The sequence below is a fragment of the Dermacentor silvarum genome, chromosome 9, assembly GCF_013339745.2.
Source record: "Dermacentor silvarum isolate Dsil-2018 chromosome 9, BIME_Dsil_1.4, whole genome shotgun sequence".
NCBI classification, from domain to species: domain Eukaryota; kingdom Metazoa; phylum Arthropoda; class Arachnida; order Ixodida; family Ixodidae; genus Dermacentor; species Dermacentor silvarum.
The window spans coordinates 134019944-134037779 of NC_051162.1; the positions used below are offsets into that span (position 1 = coordinate 134019944).

Below are 17836 nucleotides of genomic sequence, written 5' to 3' on the forward strand. Positions count from 1 at the left end.
TTATATGTAAAGATATATAGTTGAAGAAAACAAAGGAATCAAACGAATGAAACCTAACACAATGGAAAACACTAACTCAGACCACTATATGGTGTCTCATTTTGTGACAAGTCAACGGAGTACTTTTTAAACTCAAGGTAGTATATTTCAGCAGAAGGCACTCCGTGGCGACCGTAGTTCGTTCCTGAAAGAATTTCCTGCCATTCTATACACTATTCGCAAAAATCTTAATTAAGCAAACAAAATGTCATTTAGAAGTCACAGTCAAGTAGTTAAAGTGTATTTCTGAATTGACCGTATACGTTCCGTGCTTACAATGAGGCACGCATAATGAATAAGAATTGAACTGTGTTATTTAGGATGTCTTAGGAATTATCTGTGATTATATAAACGTCCTATATCGCGGTTTTTAAGCGTGCCTTCGTGTCATAGTTTGTTGCGTAATAGTTGTGTCTACTATTTAAATCGTTCTCCTTTTAAATGCGTAAGCATTTCTATGTCTACCAAACGAGAAATTTGTCCGTCACGTAATATGCTGATTTTGGGTTCGTTTGGTCGTTTTACATGTAGCGGCTTAAAGACAACATGTTGTACGTGTGTTGTAACACGACGCCTGGAGCTTATGGTTACGATTAATTGTTAGTACATTTCGCACATACATACCATGATAATGGATATACTTTGATGGACGGATAGGAATGAGTGAGAATAAGGTGTTTTGAGTATGTCAACAGTTTCATCTTATATAATTTATACTATACATTCAATTCCGTTCGGCAATGCTTAGGAGTACGGGAATAAACAATATGTTTGCACTATACGTGTACATGCGAGAACAAAACGCAGATTTCAACCAACGAACTAGTTAAATTGAGTGACTAACGGAGAAATCGTAGGTAGACTGGTGGTTCCAGCCATGTACGCTCGCTCTTATCTCGAAGGAGACGTGTCTGTCTATGGCGAAGGTGTTGGCATGGAGGCTTAAGGTGTCGGCACGAAGGTTTAGAGATTGTGTTTACCGTTAACTGTCTCAAGAGGCTGTAGGTCTCTGAGAGAGCACCAGTGCTAATAGCTGGTTATATTAGGGGATATGCTACAAAATGCTTTCACAAGAACTATTGAGGAATATGCACGCTATTGAGGTTGATTTCATGCGGTTGTTGTGATTTTGTAGACTGCTTCTGCCTTACTGCTGCAGCTGTAAGGGTGTCACGGCCCAGTCAGGCAACTGTTCGCCTTTAGCAGTGCTCTTCAACACAATTTTGTAAGATTGTCTTGTACAAAGAAATGAAGAAAGAAAGGAGAACGAAATAAAGCTTTCTTTTATTTTGCGAAAACTTCCTTGGCCTTGACATGCATCTGGAATTTTTATGGAGCCCAGACAGCCCACATCAACACGGTGCTCCTTATGTGAAAGATATCGATCACAGAAAAGTGCCTTGAAAGTAGCGTGACTAAGCAGTGAGTTTCGTCCACTCCGCCAGCATATGATGGGGCTGGAAGAGTAAAAGGAGTGCCATGAGTCCAGGAAAAGTAAAATGCGTGCTGTGAAATCTCGAAGGAGAGAGAAATGTAGGAGAGCACCAGCAAAGTGGCAGCGCTTCGCATCTGCCGCAACCCCAGGCGTAAACTTCAGTGGCAACTGCCGCGGCGGATCAGTGGAGACGGTGTTGTTATACTGCTGAGCACCAGGTCGCGGGTTTGAACCCCGGCCTCGGCGGCCACATTTCGATGGGGCAGAAACCCCAAAACGTTCGTGTACTTAGATTGGGGTGCTCGTTAAAGAGCCCCGTGTGGCCAAAATTAATCCTCCACTACCGCGTGTCTCATTGCTCCCGTGATTTGGGTCGTTGAACCTCACGAAACAATCACGAATCAATCAATCAAGCTTGTGTGCCGAGTCGCCTCCCACGGTCTGTCACCTTCTGATAAACGAAAGTTTCATCTGGAGACCAAGTTGCGTCATTTTCTATTGCGCATTCGCATTGTTTTGCTTTCTAACGCGTAAAACAAGAAAGCACATGCCCATGCGAATAATTGTTCGGACAAAGTCTGTCTTTCGCGAAAAGCTCACTCTCTCTCTTCGCAGACGCAAGTGATTGGCGGTGGAATTCGCCGGTGATTCGACAGGCGCTATGGTCCGGCACAGCGCCTCCTCTGCGGCACGATTGAAGAATCCTTCCCTTCTGCATCCAACGCGGCTTCTCTCGTCTCGTAACGCGCTGCCGAGATCTCGCGCGTTGCGTCGACAGCGCCGCTCGCATAGTGGCGGGGGCGGCGCAAACTTAATTTGAGCCGACGTTTTGGGGCGCTAATCGAGTGAGCGGCAATCCAATTAGCGCGCGTTGACGGCGGCGCCATCACCACGCCGAGTGAGTCAAGCGACGGGTGAGGGGCGGTGGTGGTCGCTGCACATCGCGGCCGGAACATCGCGCGTGGTTCTCGATCGCAGCAGCGATGGACGGACACGAACAGAACACAATGGGTTCCCTTTAAACAACGCGAATAATAAAAGGGCGAGCAGCGATGATGTACGGGCAGCATTATTGAGTCGCCGCGCATGTTTGCCACCACCCCACATTACGTCGGGGCGCATTTGAGAGAGTGATCGGCTCTTGGTCGTCAGTGCACTCGTATAGCACGCATTGCGACACAACCGAGCTATTCTTTGTGCGAGCGCAGGCGGGAAAATATCTTGTTCACATTCCTGTCGTGCTTCCTTATGAGACTTACGCTAAATGACGCGGTTCCCTGTGCACGCTTTATCGTTGCCATATAGAAAACACCTGCACGTTCCGAATATCGGCTGGTGTGTTTAGATCAACGCAAAAGAAAAAAAGAAAAGTATGTAGAGCGTCTACGCCGTACATCACAGAAAGCCACCTTGACGGAATAATTTAAAAATCTCCTAGCTGCCACGTGTATTTCAGTTAGCAGGCATCAAATTGCTGATAATTGTATCATCGTCAATTGGGTTTTTACCGTGGTTCTCTAAATGGAGATCCCCAATGTACGGTAAGCTGTCGGCGCAGAATTGTGACTTTAGAGGCAGACAAATGACGCCGTGGTTCCACGCGTCCTGTAAGCTTTGATTGATTCCCAATCGTCGTATTTTTAATGGCTAGCTACAGTGGGCGAATAGGATAGCCCCTTTTCACTATTATGAAACCGCTCCCACACATTTGTTTCTTTGGCCGCTGAAGTGCTTGCTATCCCAAGGTCGTAGCTGAACACATAAAAAAAGCAGTAAGCGAGAAAATAACATGAATATAATAGAAATAATCAAAAGTTCTCGCAGTCGCCTAGAGCCAAAGAAGCACACTACATACACTCTACATACACACTAAGAATTTGACATGAAGTTGAAAATCTATATAAATCATGCGTATAATGCAGAAACGGCGCGCATTACCCGTGAAAAGCACGAGCAGTCTTTGTTCATGTTGAAATAGTTCAGTTCAAAGTAAAACGCTTAGAAAGTCACTAACGCGGGAGAGTTATGATAATAAATTGAGGTGTAGAAAGAACAACGCACCAAAGAACATAAAACGTCAATGGCACGACAAAGTCATCACGATGTTACCATGAGATACAAATATATCCCTCAAGTAGCACTGTTCACTAGGAACTATTGATGCCAATGTCCGCAAGAAAATCGCTCAAGCCATTTACAACTTCGCACAATTATAAGGACAGCGTTCGGGCGCTGGTCTCGGTGGCGAAGGCTGTCTTAGAGCAGTCAGAGGTGCTCCGGTGCGCCAACTGAATTTCGCCATAATGTTTATAAATCGGCAAACTAATATTCTCCTATTGATTTTTGGACTCTTTTTAAGCCAAGGATATTGTCATAAAGGTTTGTACCATAAGATACTATAGCGTTAGAAGAATTCCCTTTGCATAATGGAGAAGGGCGCCCGAAAGCGAAGCCGGACCGTCACTATCGTAAGGACATACAGAAAGCGTCTCTTGTCGCTTTTTGTGCGTTTTGGTGCTCAGCTTGGGCGGTGTGAGCTATAGGCTTTGCAGGAACTTTCAGAGCCACTCCACGAGCGACAATATTTGTCTCTCCCCCACCCACCTCCCCACCAAATACGCCTCGGGCCACCATTTAAAAATATAATCTGTCGCCGGGCCCTCCTTTAGTGCTCTTATAACAGATCTGGTCAATTGAATCACCGTACAGCGTTCTCTGGGCCTCTGCGGCAACGTATAAGTGGCACAGGGCTTCAAGTGCGCAGCCCGATTACAAGCCCGCTCGTGCATGGCTTCAAAACTTTAGACAAAGACTGGAGAATAGTATAGAAGCTATTCGCTGAGCATTCCTGGTTTCAGGAAACAGTGTGCGGAGAAACTACGTCACGTGAAGAAGCATGACATCTGCGCCGGCTTTAGACCATAGTTTACTCATATGTTCACTCAAAGCTGCAGTTGCATGAATCCCTCCGTTATCTATACTGCAACATCAAAAACAGCTAGAAGAATTTAACACGAGGTCGTTGGTTCGTCTTCAGGCCGGGTCATTTGCGTTTCAATAGAGGCTCGATGCAAATATATTCGCGTAGTTAGATTAATGTACACTTTATTAAAGTACCATGGTACTTTAATAAAGTGCACATTTAGACAGTTAAGTGAGCTTATTTAGACAGTATACGCGTTTTTCAACATCTTCAAGTACTTTAATTTATGTTTCTGTCTGAACTAAAGATTACCGTTGTATAATTAATGGCCTTTGTTCTTATAGTTGATTACGATGCCGCACCGTAGGACAAGAAATTCAAGTTGTGTCCTGCCCTCCGACAAAGCGGGTGGCGTTACGGTATACGCCCAAAATACGTTTATCTTCAGAAGGCAAGTGACGCTGTGTCATCGGTGTTTGTTCACAAACATTGCTCTTTATCTGCTTTCAAAGCAAAGGCAGTGGAACTATGGGAAGGTCTCCAGCTCGATCGACTTGCGCGGTACATAATTAACAGTGAGAAATTACTTCTTGCCATTTTTTTCCTCGGCAAAAACACACAAATAGGGTACGCCTTTTCATGCTGTCATCTCCGAGACCGGCACGTAGCAAAAGTCGGTTGCTTGTTTTCTCCAGCAAAGACTCGAACCTGTTGATGGCCGGGGACGACCATTTCGCCGTAAAGAACTCCGAAGATGTCATTAACTTAGGAAGTTCTAATTATCAGTGTTACATCACTGTGGAGCGAAAACACAGAATAGTGTACCTTTGGAAATTTAAACATTTCGAGGCATTGTTCTTTCAGTGAAAATGCTTTATCACACCGGTATCTAACACGCATTTTTTTTCTTTATACTTATCCATATTGCTATTTGTCTTCTGGCTCAAAGTTGGCCGATTTGGTTACGGCTATTCTGAAACATGGTTACAGCGTTGAAGACTGACGACGCGTAACCGTCAACTGGCATTACTGCGCAAAATTTTACGTGCTGTGTTCTAGAACATTGCTGCGAGCCTTTCATGCCTGTTAGCCCTATAGTGTATAGTACAGTGCTCACGGATTGAAACGCGACAATTTAGGCCTAACCAATGCGCATGCTTTTGTTTCCACCGTCGGTAGTTTGTGTGACATCGGCGCAATCTCGACTCGTACACTTAGATCAGAGTACAAGTCACCTTTCGTGACCAGATTCGAAGCAACAAGGCATGGTACTCTCGAGTAATTGCGCAGAAAATGAGTTCTACCCAAAATTTGCCTGTCGCGTTTCATTCCGTGAGCACTGTACGTCCGGCACCCGTCCTGTGCATTTCATGCTCGCGCTTCGTCTTCGTTAGCCCTGTAAACACGTTTCATAATGCTATTTTTCTTCCTCTTGAAATATTGCTTAGATTTTACTTTTATACATTTGCAGTTGTTTACACGTTAACTGGAGAGGTCTGTGTTATAAACACTTGTTTTCGCTTCACTTATGTTGATCACTATAGAGAGAGAGAGAGAGAGAGAGAGAGAGAGAGAGAGGACGTTATGTTTATTTATGAAATGCCAAAGAGGTCGGCTTGAGGTTGATTCCTCTAGCCTGCTACTCTGTGCCGGAATACGGGAAGGGCGCAGAAAGATGGCATTGTGGTGCCAGTACATCTATATTGACAAAAATTAAAATCTGGGGTTTTACGTGCCGGACCCACGATTTGATTCTGAGGCACGCCGTTGTGGGGGACTCCGGATTAATTTAGACCACCTGCGATTCTTTAACGGGCGCCCAATGCATGGTACACGGGCGTTTTTGCATATCGCCCCCATCGAAATGCGGCCGGGATTCGATCCAGCGACCTCGTGCTTAGCAGCGTAACACCAAAGCCACAAAGAAACCACGGCGGGTCACCTATATTGACCATAGGCCTTAACAAGCCTCAGCTATTGGCCCATCAGTTTTGTGTAGGGACTTGGGAGTTTTGAATAAAACATCTGTCAGAAAAGTTCTACAGACAATCTATAGACAACCTGTGGTCATACGGCTCTACACTTTCGTCGACTAAGGTTCATGTACCCTTTGCAAATACCCCGTTCGGAAGTATTTGGACCATATTGGGCTAAATGAACTATACCTGCTAACGGATTTTGTTTATACATAACATCTACCTATTGATTTTATATATTTATAGCCAGAAGAACAAGCAGGCGAAGCGGTCTATACAGGAAGTCTACAATCTCTGAGCTATCTAAATTTATTTCTATAAACGCTGGTGGTTAAAATTAATTCCATCCCATTGCTGGGCTGCAAACTCTGAGCGGCGTTCAGCCACACACATATATCGCTCGAGTCTGAGCAGACGACAGTCTGACGCGGAGAGACGCACGACGAAGGGCGACCTGCATTTGTGGTTTCTCCCTTCAGATTTAACCTTACGTTACTACTAGACGAGCATTCACGTGATCACGCTCCTGATTAGCTAAGGCTAGCCAATTAGTTTCCTCTTCGACGATATACGCATTACTATATATACTAAACGAGTTATACACTTTTCGCAGCTCGAGCAGTGTGCCTCAAATAGGTGCACGCACCTGTATACGGTCCTCGGGCAGGTCCGTCTTGAGCGATAGCATCTCGCGTGCGTACACGTCCGGGTAGTGGGCCTCCTTGAACGCCTTCTCCAGCTCCTCCAGCTGGAAGCTCGTGAAGATGGTCCTGCGAGTCGCGAGAGGGATTTATGTTATAATGCTGTATAGCAACTACATACGGGACACTCTCGGTGCGCTCGGGCCGTCGCATTGTTGTCCCGTCCTACTGAAAAATCCCGTATACCCCATATGTCCTGTATCCATAATCCTATAGGATCCTATACAGGATCATGTATGAAAACCTGAACTTATTTTTTCACATAAACGCATATGATCGTAAAGAATTGTGGTACGGAGCATGTAGATTTTTAACAGCGGAGCTGTTTAAGGCTTTTCCTTTCCCCGCGTAGCGTTCGCAAAAACTCGCTTTGCCTAGCAACCACCTGCCACAGCTGCGCCTCGCTACTCCTAGCTCCGGCAACGCTCCTCCGCCGCCGCGCCAGCGATGACGTCACTGCGCGTTGCATAGCGCACCTTGCAACACCGACACCGCGTTCCAGCAGACCCGCTCCGTCAATGCGCTCGCCTATAGCAATCACTTACCCAGCTTCGCCCAGCCATGTCATTGCTTAGAGTCGCGATTCTTGCTTTGCTTAGTCATGACAACATTTTGTGAAGCTTGGCCATGCGTCACACTGATTATAAAGATCATGTCGCCGCGACGGCGACACACACAGCTCTCGTAGACTTCGCACTGAGTAAATGTAACATGGGAAGGCCGAAGAAGTACAAGACTCCCGAAGAAGAAGCCGCTCAGCTGGAAGCTCGTTTTCTCCGCTGTTTGTCCAGCCTTGCACAACTAAGTGCAAGCTGCGCAAATATTTTTTCGATAATGCGGGTGCTACGGCGCATGCGCGGCCAGCATGCCGAGTGTTGGAAGTCACGTGATCTGCTGCGGGTGTGAGGGCGAGTGTGCGAGTGCAACAGCGAGGTGCTTAATGCGCGCTGTCTTCCCGCCCGCCTAGTGTTGTAGATCACGTGATCTGCTGTGTACGCGCGTACGTGCACCATGTAAGCCCACTTTTTGTTCCTTTGAGTCCGTTCTTAAGTTCTTCCGTCAGTGTAATACTAAGTGCAATGCAATCATGAAAGGTAATGTAATGAATTTGTTACGCCCTCGGCAAACCTAGGCTCCATAGAGTAATTACTGGTTCAAGCAATAAAAACGAAACAGAAAGGTTTCCGTCAGTTTTTCATTAAACTAACAATAAAAGTAAACACCCATGGCAGTGCACGCATGTGCACTTGGAGTTTGTCAAGCAAATAATGTGATGCCATTCACATCGCTGCAGTTTCTAAGACATCATTTTTTGCTGTCCTTGAATTAACGTCTCAATCGTTGCGTTGCATGTAGAAGTCAGAAAGGTTAGTTCGAACCTGGATGCCAAAAAATTGATTTTGGAGCAGTAGTTGGTACTGTTTAGACTTCCCGTGTAATGCGGGTATCTATGAGATCGAGATCGCGATCGCATTTCAGCGTTTCCGTCCATTCTGACACGAATTATAAGTTTGTATATGTTTATCGTAACGATCTACGACGTTTAGGGTAATTCGGTGCTCTGCAGGCGATTCACTGCCAATGACAGCCAGTGGAGACGGGAAGGTGTACGCTATAAAGCACGACCTTCTATCCTCAAAATTTCATATTTTTCATATTTCTTGCCTATTTATATACGTGATCACTTACTCCTCCGGTTCTCGCAGTATAGGTATTAATATAGAGGCTTAATTTACACCGCGAAAGAAGAAATTTCTTATTTCGGGATGCTCTCTTTAATGTGACATGTAAAAACTATTTTATGCACTTGGAGAGTAAGGCTATGGCACAGGCGGCAAGGTAATGAGCGCGACGCTTGCAGGGATGTCGTGGTGTACCCACCGGTGCCTACGCTTCTTCTTCTTCTTCCTGGCAAGAGAGGATCCCTCGTCGCAAAGGTCGGTGGCAGTCGCCCCGGGGTATCCTGCGAGGAGTAGGTGGCAACGCAGCGGTTATCGTCTTCGTGCGGGTAGGCTGTTGAATGGGCCGCATACAGTGCTTGCTATACGCCGTGTATGCGCGGTCCCAATGTGACACTAAAGAGTAAAGGCCAAACTACACGTACGCGTAGTTTGGCCTTAACACTGAAACACTTTAGACGCGTTAAATATTCTTTCAAGACTAGATTTTTCATCCATCTGGCAGGTGGGAAAGGGCTGGTTTATTGACCAAGAAACTAAGGCCTAAACTTTTTTTTATTTATTTACTTTTCTTTTTTTAGATGCGGCCGCTGCAGTCGGGAATCACACCCGCGACCTGGCCACAGCCAATGCGCAGCCGGGGCAGTTATTTATTCTTAAAATTCCAACAGGGATATACAAAACCCGCATTTATTGATGATGACGACGACGGCTACGGCGATGATGATGATGATTATGATGATGACGATGGAAGTACCTGCTTTGAAACACGGTGGTGGCACAGCCTACCAAACTCGTTCTGTTCTTTGTTTTTTTTTTTTTTACCTATTCGGAGTACCCTAATCTAAAACCCAAACGGTGGCGGCGCTCGTCACTGCTGCTCGCAATTTGGCGACCTGCGGGTTTTGTGTTTCGCCCGACTGAACCCGAGCGTACGCAGCCGCGCGACAGGCGTGCAGTGCACCGCCCCCCATTTCCCCCGTGCTTTTCGGGAAAGGAAGAGAGGATGCGAATCGACGCAAGAAGGGTTGGTGAAAAGCGATATCGTCCTTCACCGATTCCCCTCCCTCCGACGCCCCCCTTGTACGCCCCCTCAAGAGACGAGCACGTGCCCGGGGCGGCGAGGTTCGGTTTCTCGGCGAGCACAAGTTGCGCTTCGAGAGAGCGCGCGCTGAAGCCGCGGCTTTCCCTCCGTGCAAGGACACTGCGTGCACACGTTGGGCCCCGGTAAATGCGTGCAGCGTGCGTAAACTACAGTTCCATCCCGACCTGGTGGTCGTTTCAGAACACCGCGCAAGGTACCACTAAACCGTGAGAGACGGCACCCGAGACGTACTTGGAGCATACTCTTCGAGGTACTTTTCTATATATCTCATGTGCACAGTATACATACATACATGTATATATAGTGCGCTTCGTGCAACAATAGAGGAAACTGCAAGTGTGGCTGTTCAGCTATAGAGAACGACGGGGAGTACATATAGATTCGCGTAAATTACATCCTTGTGGCTTCAAACGGCTTTGCGACTTAGCAAATCATCCGTTTTCAATAAAATATTACATTATAAGATGCAACAATTCGCAACGACTATGCGTGTGCACACAACATTCTTGCCACGGTGTGCTTGAAAAAGTTGATTGCGTGAACGTTTAAAATGGTAAATTGTAATATATAGGGTGTCCCAGCTAACGTTGGCCAAGTTGTTCAAAAAAAAAAAAAAGAAAGAAAAGAAGTCAAGATTTAGAAAACGAGGTGAAAGATACGATCTTAAAACCTATAGTGTTCGGTCGTCACACCTCTGACGATTGAACACGGTATGTTTTATCATTGTATCTTGCACCGTCTTTTTAAAATATTTTTTTGAACAACTTGGCTAACGTTATAGCTGGGACACACGGCATGAAGCCGCCAAGAACGCCTGACGCAACAAGGCTTATACAGGTCCACGTATACCCGTCATTTCCATGCATGTTTGCGGAACGACCGCAGCGCTAGAGTTCCACCGATGTAGGAACCTCTATAGACGTGTGCACTTCAGCACAACTTCCTGCGTGTATATAAATAACGCTCAAGTTACATGCTGTGCTTTTGTATATCATTTCAAGCGTCCCAGGCTTGTATATTGTCACGCGGCCGTTGCTTCACTTTTTGGTGGTGATCGCTTTCACCGAATGCTGTTATCAGCTTCTAGCGCAATGACGAGTTTGCAAGATTGAAAACTTGGTCAACACTGTCGACAGTATTTGTATGTACTATTTTACCGCTAACACTGTTCAACTTATTGCCTTATAATAATTTTGCACTTGCTTTAGTTCAAGTTAATTGTTTTACTGCTTTTTAGTTGCATATTTATCCTCGGCAGAAGATGACAATCACCACTGACTAAGGTTACCTCCTTTTGCGTATTCATTGTTTCCACATTGGTAAGCAGTGGGCGACAGAAAGCAAATATAAAATTCATAAGTGTTTTACTTCAGCGATAATTAACCGTAATTACACGAGTACATGCTGGAGTCAACTTCATCTCAGAACGAAGCTTAGATACTGCCTTATATACGACTCGTGGTTTTGGCACGCAAAACCCCATAATTTTTGCCTTATATACGACTTTATTTTTTGTAGCCTTGTGCCGGAGTACCCTGAAACCAGTAGTCGAATATGTCATATGGTGCGTGTCGCGTGTATAATTACAGGAATAAGAGTCGACTCTCTTACGTCAGGTCGATCTTTAAAGAATTCTTTAAAGTTGAGCCATTCTTTGGAATCGAAGGTCATCCATCCGTTCTTTGGTGGCATGTTGATTTTCAAGTTTGCTCAGCTATGAGGTACTAATCAGTGGGAATTATAACTGTTATCCAACGCCGACTTCAAAGAAATTCACGGCGCACACTAGACAAGGCCAAAGTACACGACAGGACGGGCGCCCGCGCTCTCCTCGTCTTGCGATGCGACTTTCTTTGACCCACCAACTAACTCAAACCAAGATTCTGCTCCAACGACGACGCTCGCCGCACGAACACATTCAAGTTAATAAATACACCAGTTTTAAATTGCGGGAAAAAAAGAGAAGACCGACTGTAAACGGTATATCGCTATCGATTTGATGTATGAGACAACAGCAGGTTGGCAAAGCAGACGAATTATTTCGGGGGCCGATTCGGTACGACGGACAACTAGTCGTGGTATCTGGACGTGACTGAGTGAGTAATCGTATCGAAATATTGAACAAAAGTGCCTTTTACAATCTTCCGCGACATACGCATCAGTGGCGCCGTCACCTGCCGTCGAGAACACCGAGCTAACGGCGCCGCAGAGCGCGCGATATCGAAGCCGATCAATCAGTGAATCTTCGAACGGCGAGTGTTATGTGGGTGCAGTGAATAAATGAGCGATGCTGAAACTCCAAGCTGCGATACTTTTTTTTTTTCTGGGCAGTAGTAACCGGATTAGTTCGTCTCGCAGCAATAGGATGACTAATATCTCATCCGTATCCGCTTCTTCATAGTGCTGGCCCTACGAGACAAGCCCGAGACGAGACAAGCTTGATTAGGACGACTAAGTTTACTTTAAGTGAACCACAAACAAACAAACAAAACGAACGAACACGCAACAAGTCTCGAGTTTCACTTTAAGATCGGCAGTTCTTACGAGGCCTAAAACTGTAAGGAGTTAGCTGCGCCACCTGTCAGCAATCAAATGTAAGCGTTCGGCAACTGTCGCTTTTATGCGCGGCCATCAGAATAGCGCGATAACTTACAGATGTCGCAAATATATTGAGATTGTCAGATCCTGTCTCAGTTCGCATGCTGGTTTACGAAGCTACACCCGTCCTGCCAGTATCGTGGCTTGCGCGATCGAGCACGTTCTGCTCCTCTATATGGCCGCAGCAACTGCACACATTTAGAAAAGAAAGACGCACTCCCCTGCGCCCACTCCTGTGACCTGAGAGGAAGGGGGCAAACGTTCGGAGCCGGGTTGTAAACGACGCCGCATGCGAACGGAGTCCTCTCGATTCCGCACGGGGGAGCCACTATACGCGTTACGGGGCATGCAGTTTGTGGTCGCGCGTAAATGCGATGGCCCGTGCAACCCCTTTCTCTGATGGAGGGCGCAGCCTCGTTACTCATGGCCACCACCGCCACAAGTGGCCGTACAGAACCCGCCCGGCACCGCGCGCAGCCGGGTTACGCTCGCGTCCATGCCCTCCTGCACCTTACGCATGCACCTGCATGAAAATGTGCAGGCGTGCTTTCGTACGCCCGCGTGTCCAGCTCAGGATTCTCGAAGTATATATGTTCATGGAGGTTTATGCTTAGACGATAATAACTATAGTATTCGGAAGCGCGATTGATATTATAACGTTGAGAATCTTGGCAACTATTGTGGCAGCTACCATGAATCTAATGCTTGTTTTGGATCACTTAAAGAGGTGGACATTTGCAAGAGAAACCGTAATGCATTATCTGCTAAGTAACACAATTTTTCTAATTAGGTTTCCAGCTAATCATTTTACGGCACGTATTGCAATTTACGGATTGTAGCCAGAGAAATCACAAGCGTATCCGCTTGGAACTACTTCTGATGATCACACCAGTTTCTCAGGCGTTCTGTCCTTGTACATCAAGCATAGCGGTCTGAAAGAACCTCTCCCAAGCAACAGACCCCTAGAAAGTCGGGCGCCTGACCGGGAGGTTGGTTGTACCTGTTTTATAAACCGGTGGGCGTCCGGCAGTGGAGATCGAACCACGTACCTACCGCAGCCGAGTACTCACTGGGCCACGGCTGCGGTTTCGAGATGTGCGCCGCCAAACTTGCGTTAAAAACACACTGTTGTTCCACCTACTTCTTTAACAAAACATCATTTTATGCACTGAAGCACCAAAATATATGAATCAACAATGTATTTCGTCGCACACTTTGGGAATTAACGTCTCAAAATCATTGAACTCGCAACTAAAGTCTATTTGCAACGACATCGTGATACATAATCGTGCAAACACTGATAAAAAATAAAAATAAAACTAAATCTCCTGCCGCACTCGCACGTGTCACCGCAAAACAATATGGTCATAGTAAATAACTATGGAGACAACTAGGAGACCTTTTTCTTGGCGCCTGGATTACGCACGGTACCGCTTTTCGTGGGATACGAGCCGCTTCACTAATCTCTCGTGTGTGTCGATAACTGCGCGCAAACATCATTTACATGGGGTAAAACACTGTTGAGCACAAGCGCACGTGACAACGCGCACAAAACTGAGCATAGGCGCTAACGTTGAAGGAGAAGACGACTTCTCTCACCTTCACATTGAAGCATCCTCCTGTTTGGCCAACATAAACCCAGATCCAGCCACACGAAAGTGGAAAGTAATACACTACATTAGTTCTACCATAGACGTTTCATTCCACATGCTTAAATTGATAGCCGTGGTTTGGTTCTGGGATGTTTAACAAGCGTGTATTTAAACAGTCTAGTAAATGGCTCCTAGTTTGCTTAGGCTTGTGTATGTACGTGTGTGTGTGCGCACGCGCGTGCGAGTAAAAAGAAAATCCGGTGCGCTGTAAAGTTGTTTTCGCCGCAGACGACCGTGCGTAAGGAGAAACAAGCTTTACAGAAAAATGTCGAAGAAAGGAACAATGTCGTGCACCAGCCACGCGAGTTGAAATGCCCCGAAGGAATACAGCCGTCGGAAGTGGAGGTGCTCGCTGTAAATCCGCAAGAACTGTGGGGACAGTTGGCGTAACTGCACGTTCATTATGGTGGTGCAGTATCCCTACGCAGCACAAACGAGACGGCAAGCTCAATTTCATTCAGCACATGGCGCTCGCAATAAGTAGCGCCAGAAGCATGTTCAATATACACATAAATATGGACGGGGCCGACCACCGTCAATTCATTTAAGTTCTGAAAAGCCAATACTGCTCTCACCGCCTTTTTTTAGTGATGTGTTTACGAGTATGTATGTTTCCTTTCCAACTGCACTCCATGTGCACCCTCGAACAACATGAAAGGGCACACCGAAATTACCAGAAGAAGTCTGAGTGGCTATACTATAGACAAGCGCCCCGCGCTAAAAATCTCCGTGACGGTTAATGTTCAAATGGAAGAGTACTTGTTGGATATTAATGTGTCAGGTCCGAGCCAGCACATCACGTGTAACCGATGCCTAAGCACGATATCGGCGTTGCCTCTCATATTGCTCATGATCGTACTATCAATGCGTTCTCTCAGAACAAAAAGGGCGCATTTAATAGAAGTACTTTTACTCTTCCCGACCGTATTCGAAGCGAGTGATGCGCAGCAGATTTTTAACAGATAGCTGCCCTTCACTACGGCACTGTCGTGCGATTCGCGTGGGACGCTGCGCACTCCAATCTCCACTGACACTCCGGCCCGACGCGGTGAAGAGCGTACAACGCTTGGCGATCTCAGATTGCTATGACGATGACAGTGCAAGATACCAGCCTTGCACGCCCGTCGTCCTGCTCGACAAAACTCGCAACGAGACACGCATCGCACTATCGGAGTTCTGGCCCCGTGCCGAGCGACTCGCACGCGCCGCTGTCCTCCGGTTTCTAGCACCCTGCCAGACATTTGCGCGTGCTTGCCAAGAGAGCAGCGAGCGGCTGTGCGTCCATTCCAGCTGGCACGATGACGATGCAGCGCGAGCCACCATTCCGCGCCCGTGACGTGGCGCCCATGCGAGCGCATTCGAGAAGCGCCGCGGCTGTACGCTTGGCGGCGCACGCACGCATAGCGTGTCTATAGACGGGGCTCGCGTTCCTGAGGCACAGCGTCGACCGCTTCCCGAGCCGCGCGCTTTTGTGGCCGGAGGGGGGGGGGGGGGGTTACGAGACGCCCATAACGCCGTCGGCTTATTGACCCCGACTTGGCCGAGCGTGGCGAGCCGATTAGCGGGGGCGGGCGGGCCGGATTAACCCCCGAGCGAGCGGCTTTATTAAAAGGCGGCGCGCCACCGCGGCAGTCACCACCACCGCCGCTTCCAGGGAGGATCCATTTCACTGATGGAGATTAGTGTCGCTCGGCTGCCGACGCCGCTCTCCGCCTCACTCACTGCTCCGAAAAGAGGGTGAGAGAACGACCGTTGTCGTCGGGCGCACCAGATTCTGCGAGAGCGCGCCGATCTTCCTCGTGTGACGAAAAAAGACTAGGAGTAAGCAGCGAGAGATTGAAAGAACCGAGGGTGGGGGGGGGGGGGGGGGGGGAGGACATGTCGGCAGGGCGAGCTCGGACTTTCCAATTTCAAGGCGCGTCCCTCCTCCCTTTCGCAGCAGCTTCGCTTCCCTCGCCGTCGGCTGCATCTCATTAAGCGCCGCAAATTGGACTCTAATCTGCGTGGTCCGCGCGCTCGCAGCACGGACGAACGGACAGGCCGCGCGTATATCGATCGTGCGCACGTACAAGCACAACCAGCGGGCGAGCGCTCGCTTCGACACCTAGCGGCCGCCGGTGGCGGCAGCGGGTAGGAGGAGGAGAGGCAGCGCTGACGGCCGGCCGACCCGGGGACCCGTGTTCGGGGCGAGCGCGGAGGAAAAAAAAGAGGCAAGACGGCGATGCCGCCGGGTCTCCCGCGAGGTTCGTTCCTCGATGCCGCGTTCTCCCTTCGCGTGCCTCAGATGCCAGAGCAGGGGATCCCTCCCTCCCCGCAGTGTTCGTCCAAGGTGTTCGGGAGAAGGGGTGGTCGGGGGCGGCAAAGGGGGCCGGCAATCCAATTTTGAGCGCGAGACGACGGCAACGACGCGTCAGAGGAGAGGACCTGCCGAGAGAGATTGAGGAGACTGGAAAACAAACAGATGGAGGGGGGGGGGGGCGCTGCATCCGCCGGGGAGGGGAGGAGGTAAGCGCCAAATTAAAAACGGGGCCACTGCCGCGCTGCCTCTGTTCTCGCTCCCGCTGTGGCACCCCCTGGGGCGATGAAAAAAAAGAAAGGAACCGAGTGATGTAGGGAAGGGATGTCCTCCGCCGGCAGGCGTGAATCGATAATTGCGGGATAATCGGGTAATGACCACTTTCAGCGCGTCATCTCGGGCGTTTCCCCGCGGCGGCGGCTGCCCCGGCGCTCCTGCCGCTGACCCCGAGCGCACCTGGAAATTAAAGATGGCCGCCACGCGCCGTCATCCCCTCCCGCTCGATCCCCCTCAAACTCCCCGTTTCGCATCCCCCGCTCGAATATAGGGCTCGGGTTTCCTAGCGCGGTCTCTTCTCCCGTCCGCCTCATCATCCAACCGGTGGCGCCACCATCGAGCGAAGGTGTTCCGCGTGTTTTCTTGGCAGGTATACCGAACGCAACACGCTTTGAGGTGTCTCGACACCACGTCGTGCGCTCGCGCTCTCGTTTAGCGTCTTTCATCGGGGCCGTCGCTACGGGCAGATGTGCGACAGACTTGTCCTCTAACTGTTGCTTTCTTCACGAGCGTGCAGCCTGCCAGAAAGTGTGCTTGTACTGCAGCCATTGTCGGTGAACGTGTAACAACGCAAACGGCCATTTAGTAAATGGCGAGAGGAGAAGGCAGCACGCGCGGATGCTTACATTTAACAATATTTGTTTGCGCGAGTACACAATCAATATATATATATATATATATATATATATATATATATATATATATATATACAATGACTATTTTAATGGGCCAAGTGTATTTGAAAGATGCAAGGTGAGAAACACAACTTCGCGGTTATCTTTGGTTTATTTACCAAACAGTTTCCGTTCAGTAAATAAACCAAAGATAACCGCGAAGTTGTGCTTCTCATCTACACATATATGCCACATATCGTACGCACGAAAACGAAGAACCGGGGGATACAACAATCACACGCACGTCGTGGCAGCTGGCTGGCTGGGTGCCGCTGCTGTCTTGCCGAATAGCGTTCACGCAGAACAGCACTATATATACCACATTTACTACCCATATAGGCGCAGGCTTCCGGCCTTGTGTTCTACGGAATAACTCGGTGATAAAACTAATGATACCTAAGTACCCTCATTGCAACAAATATAAGTCATTAAGAGCCGAACTCATTTAATAAAACAAACATTTATAACATTTCTACGCCTAC

General features: G+C 48.0%; 1 protein-coding gene across 1 annotated transcript in view; it reads right to left on the reverse strand.

Annotated features, from left to right (window-relative positions):
* LOC119463917 (visual system homeobox 1-like) overlaps positions 1 to 17836 on the reverse strand; it is a 77721-nt gene that overhangs the window by 8615 nt on the left and 51270 nt on the right. The window contains exons 2-3 of the mRNA XM_037724739.2: positions 8956 to 9037; positions 7020 to 7143 (exon numbers count right to left, since the gene is read on the reverse strand). Of these exons, the coding sequence (XP_037580667.1) occupies positions 7020 to 7143; positions 8956 to 9037 (206 nt within the window). The remainder of the gene's footprint in view (positions 1 to 7019; positions 7144 to 8955; positions 9038 to 17836) is intronic.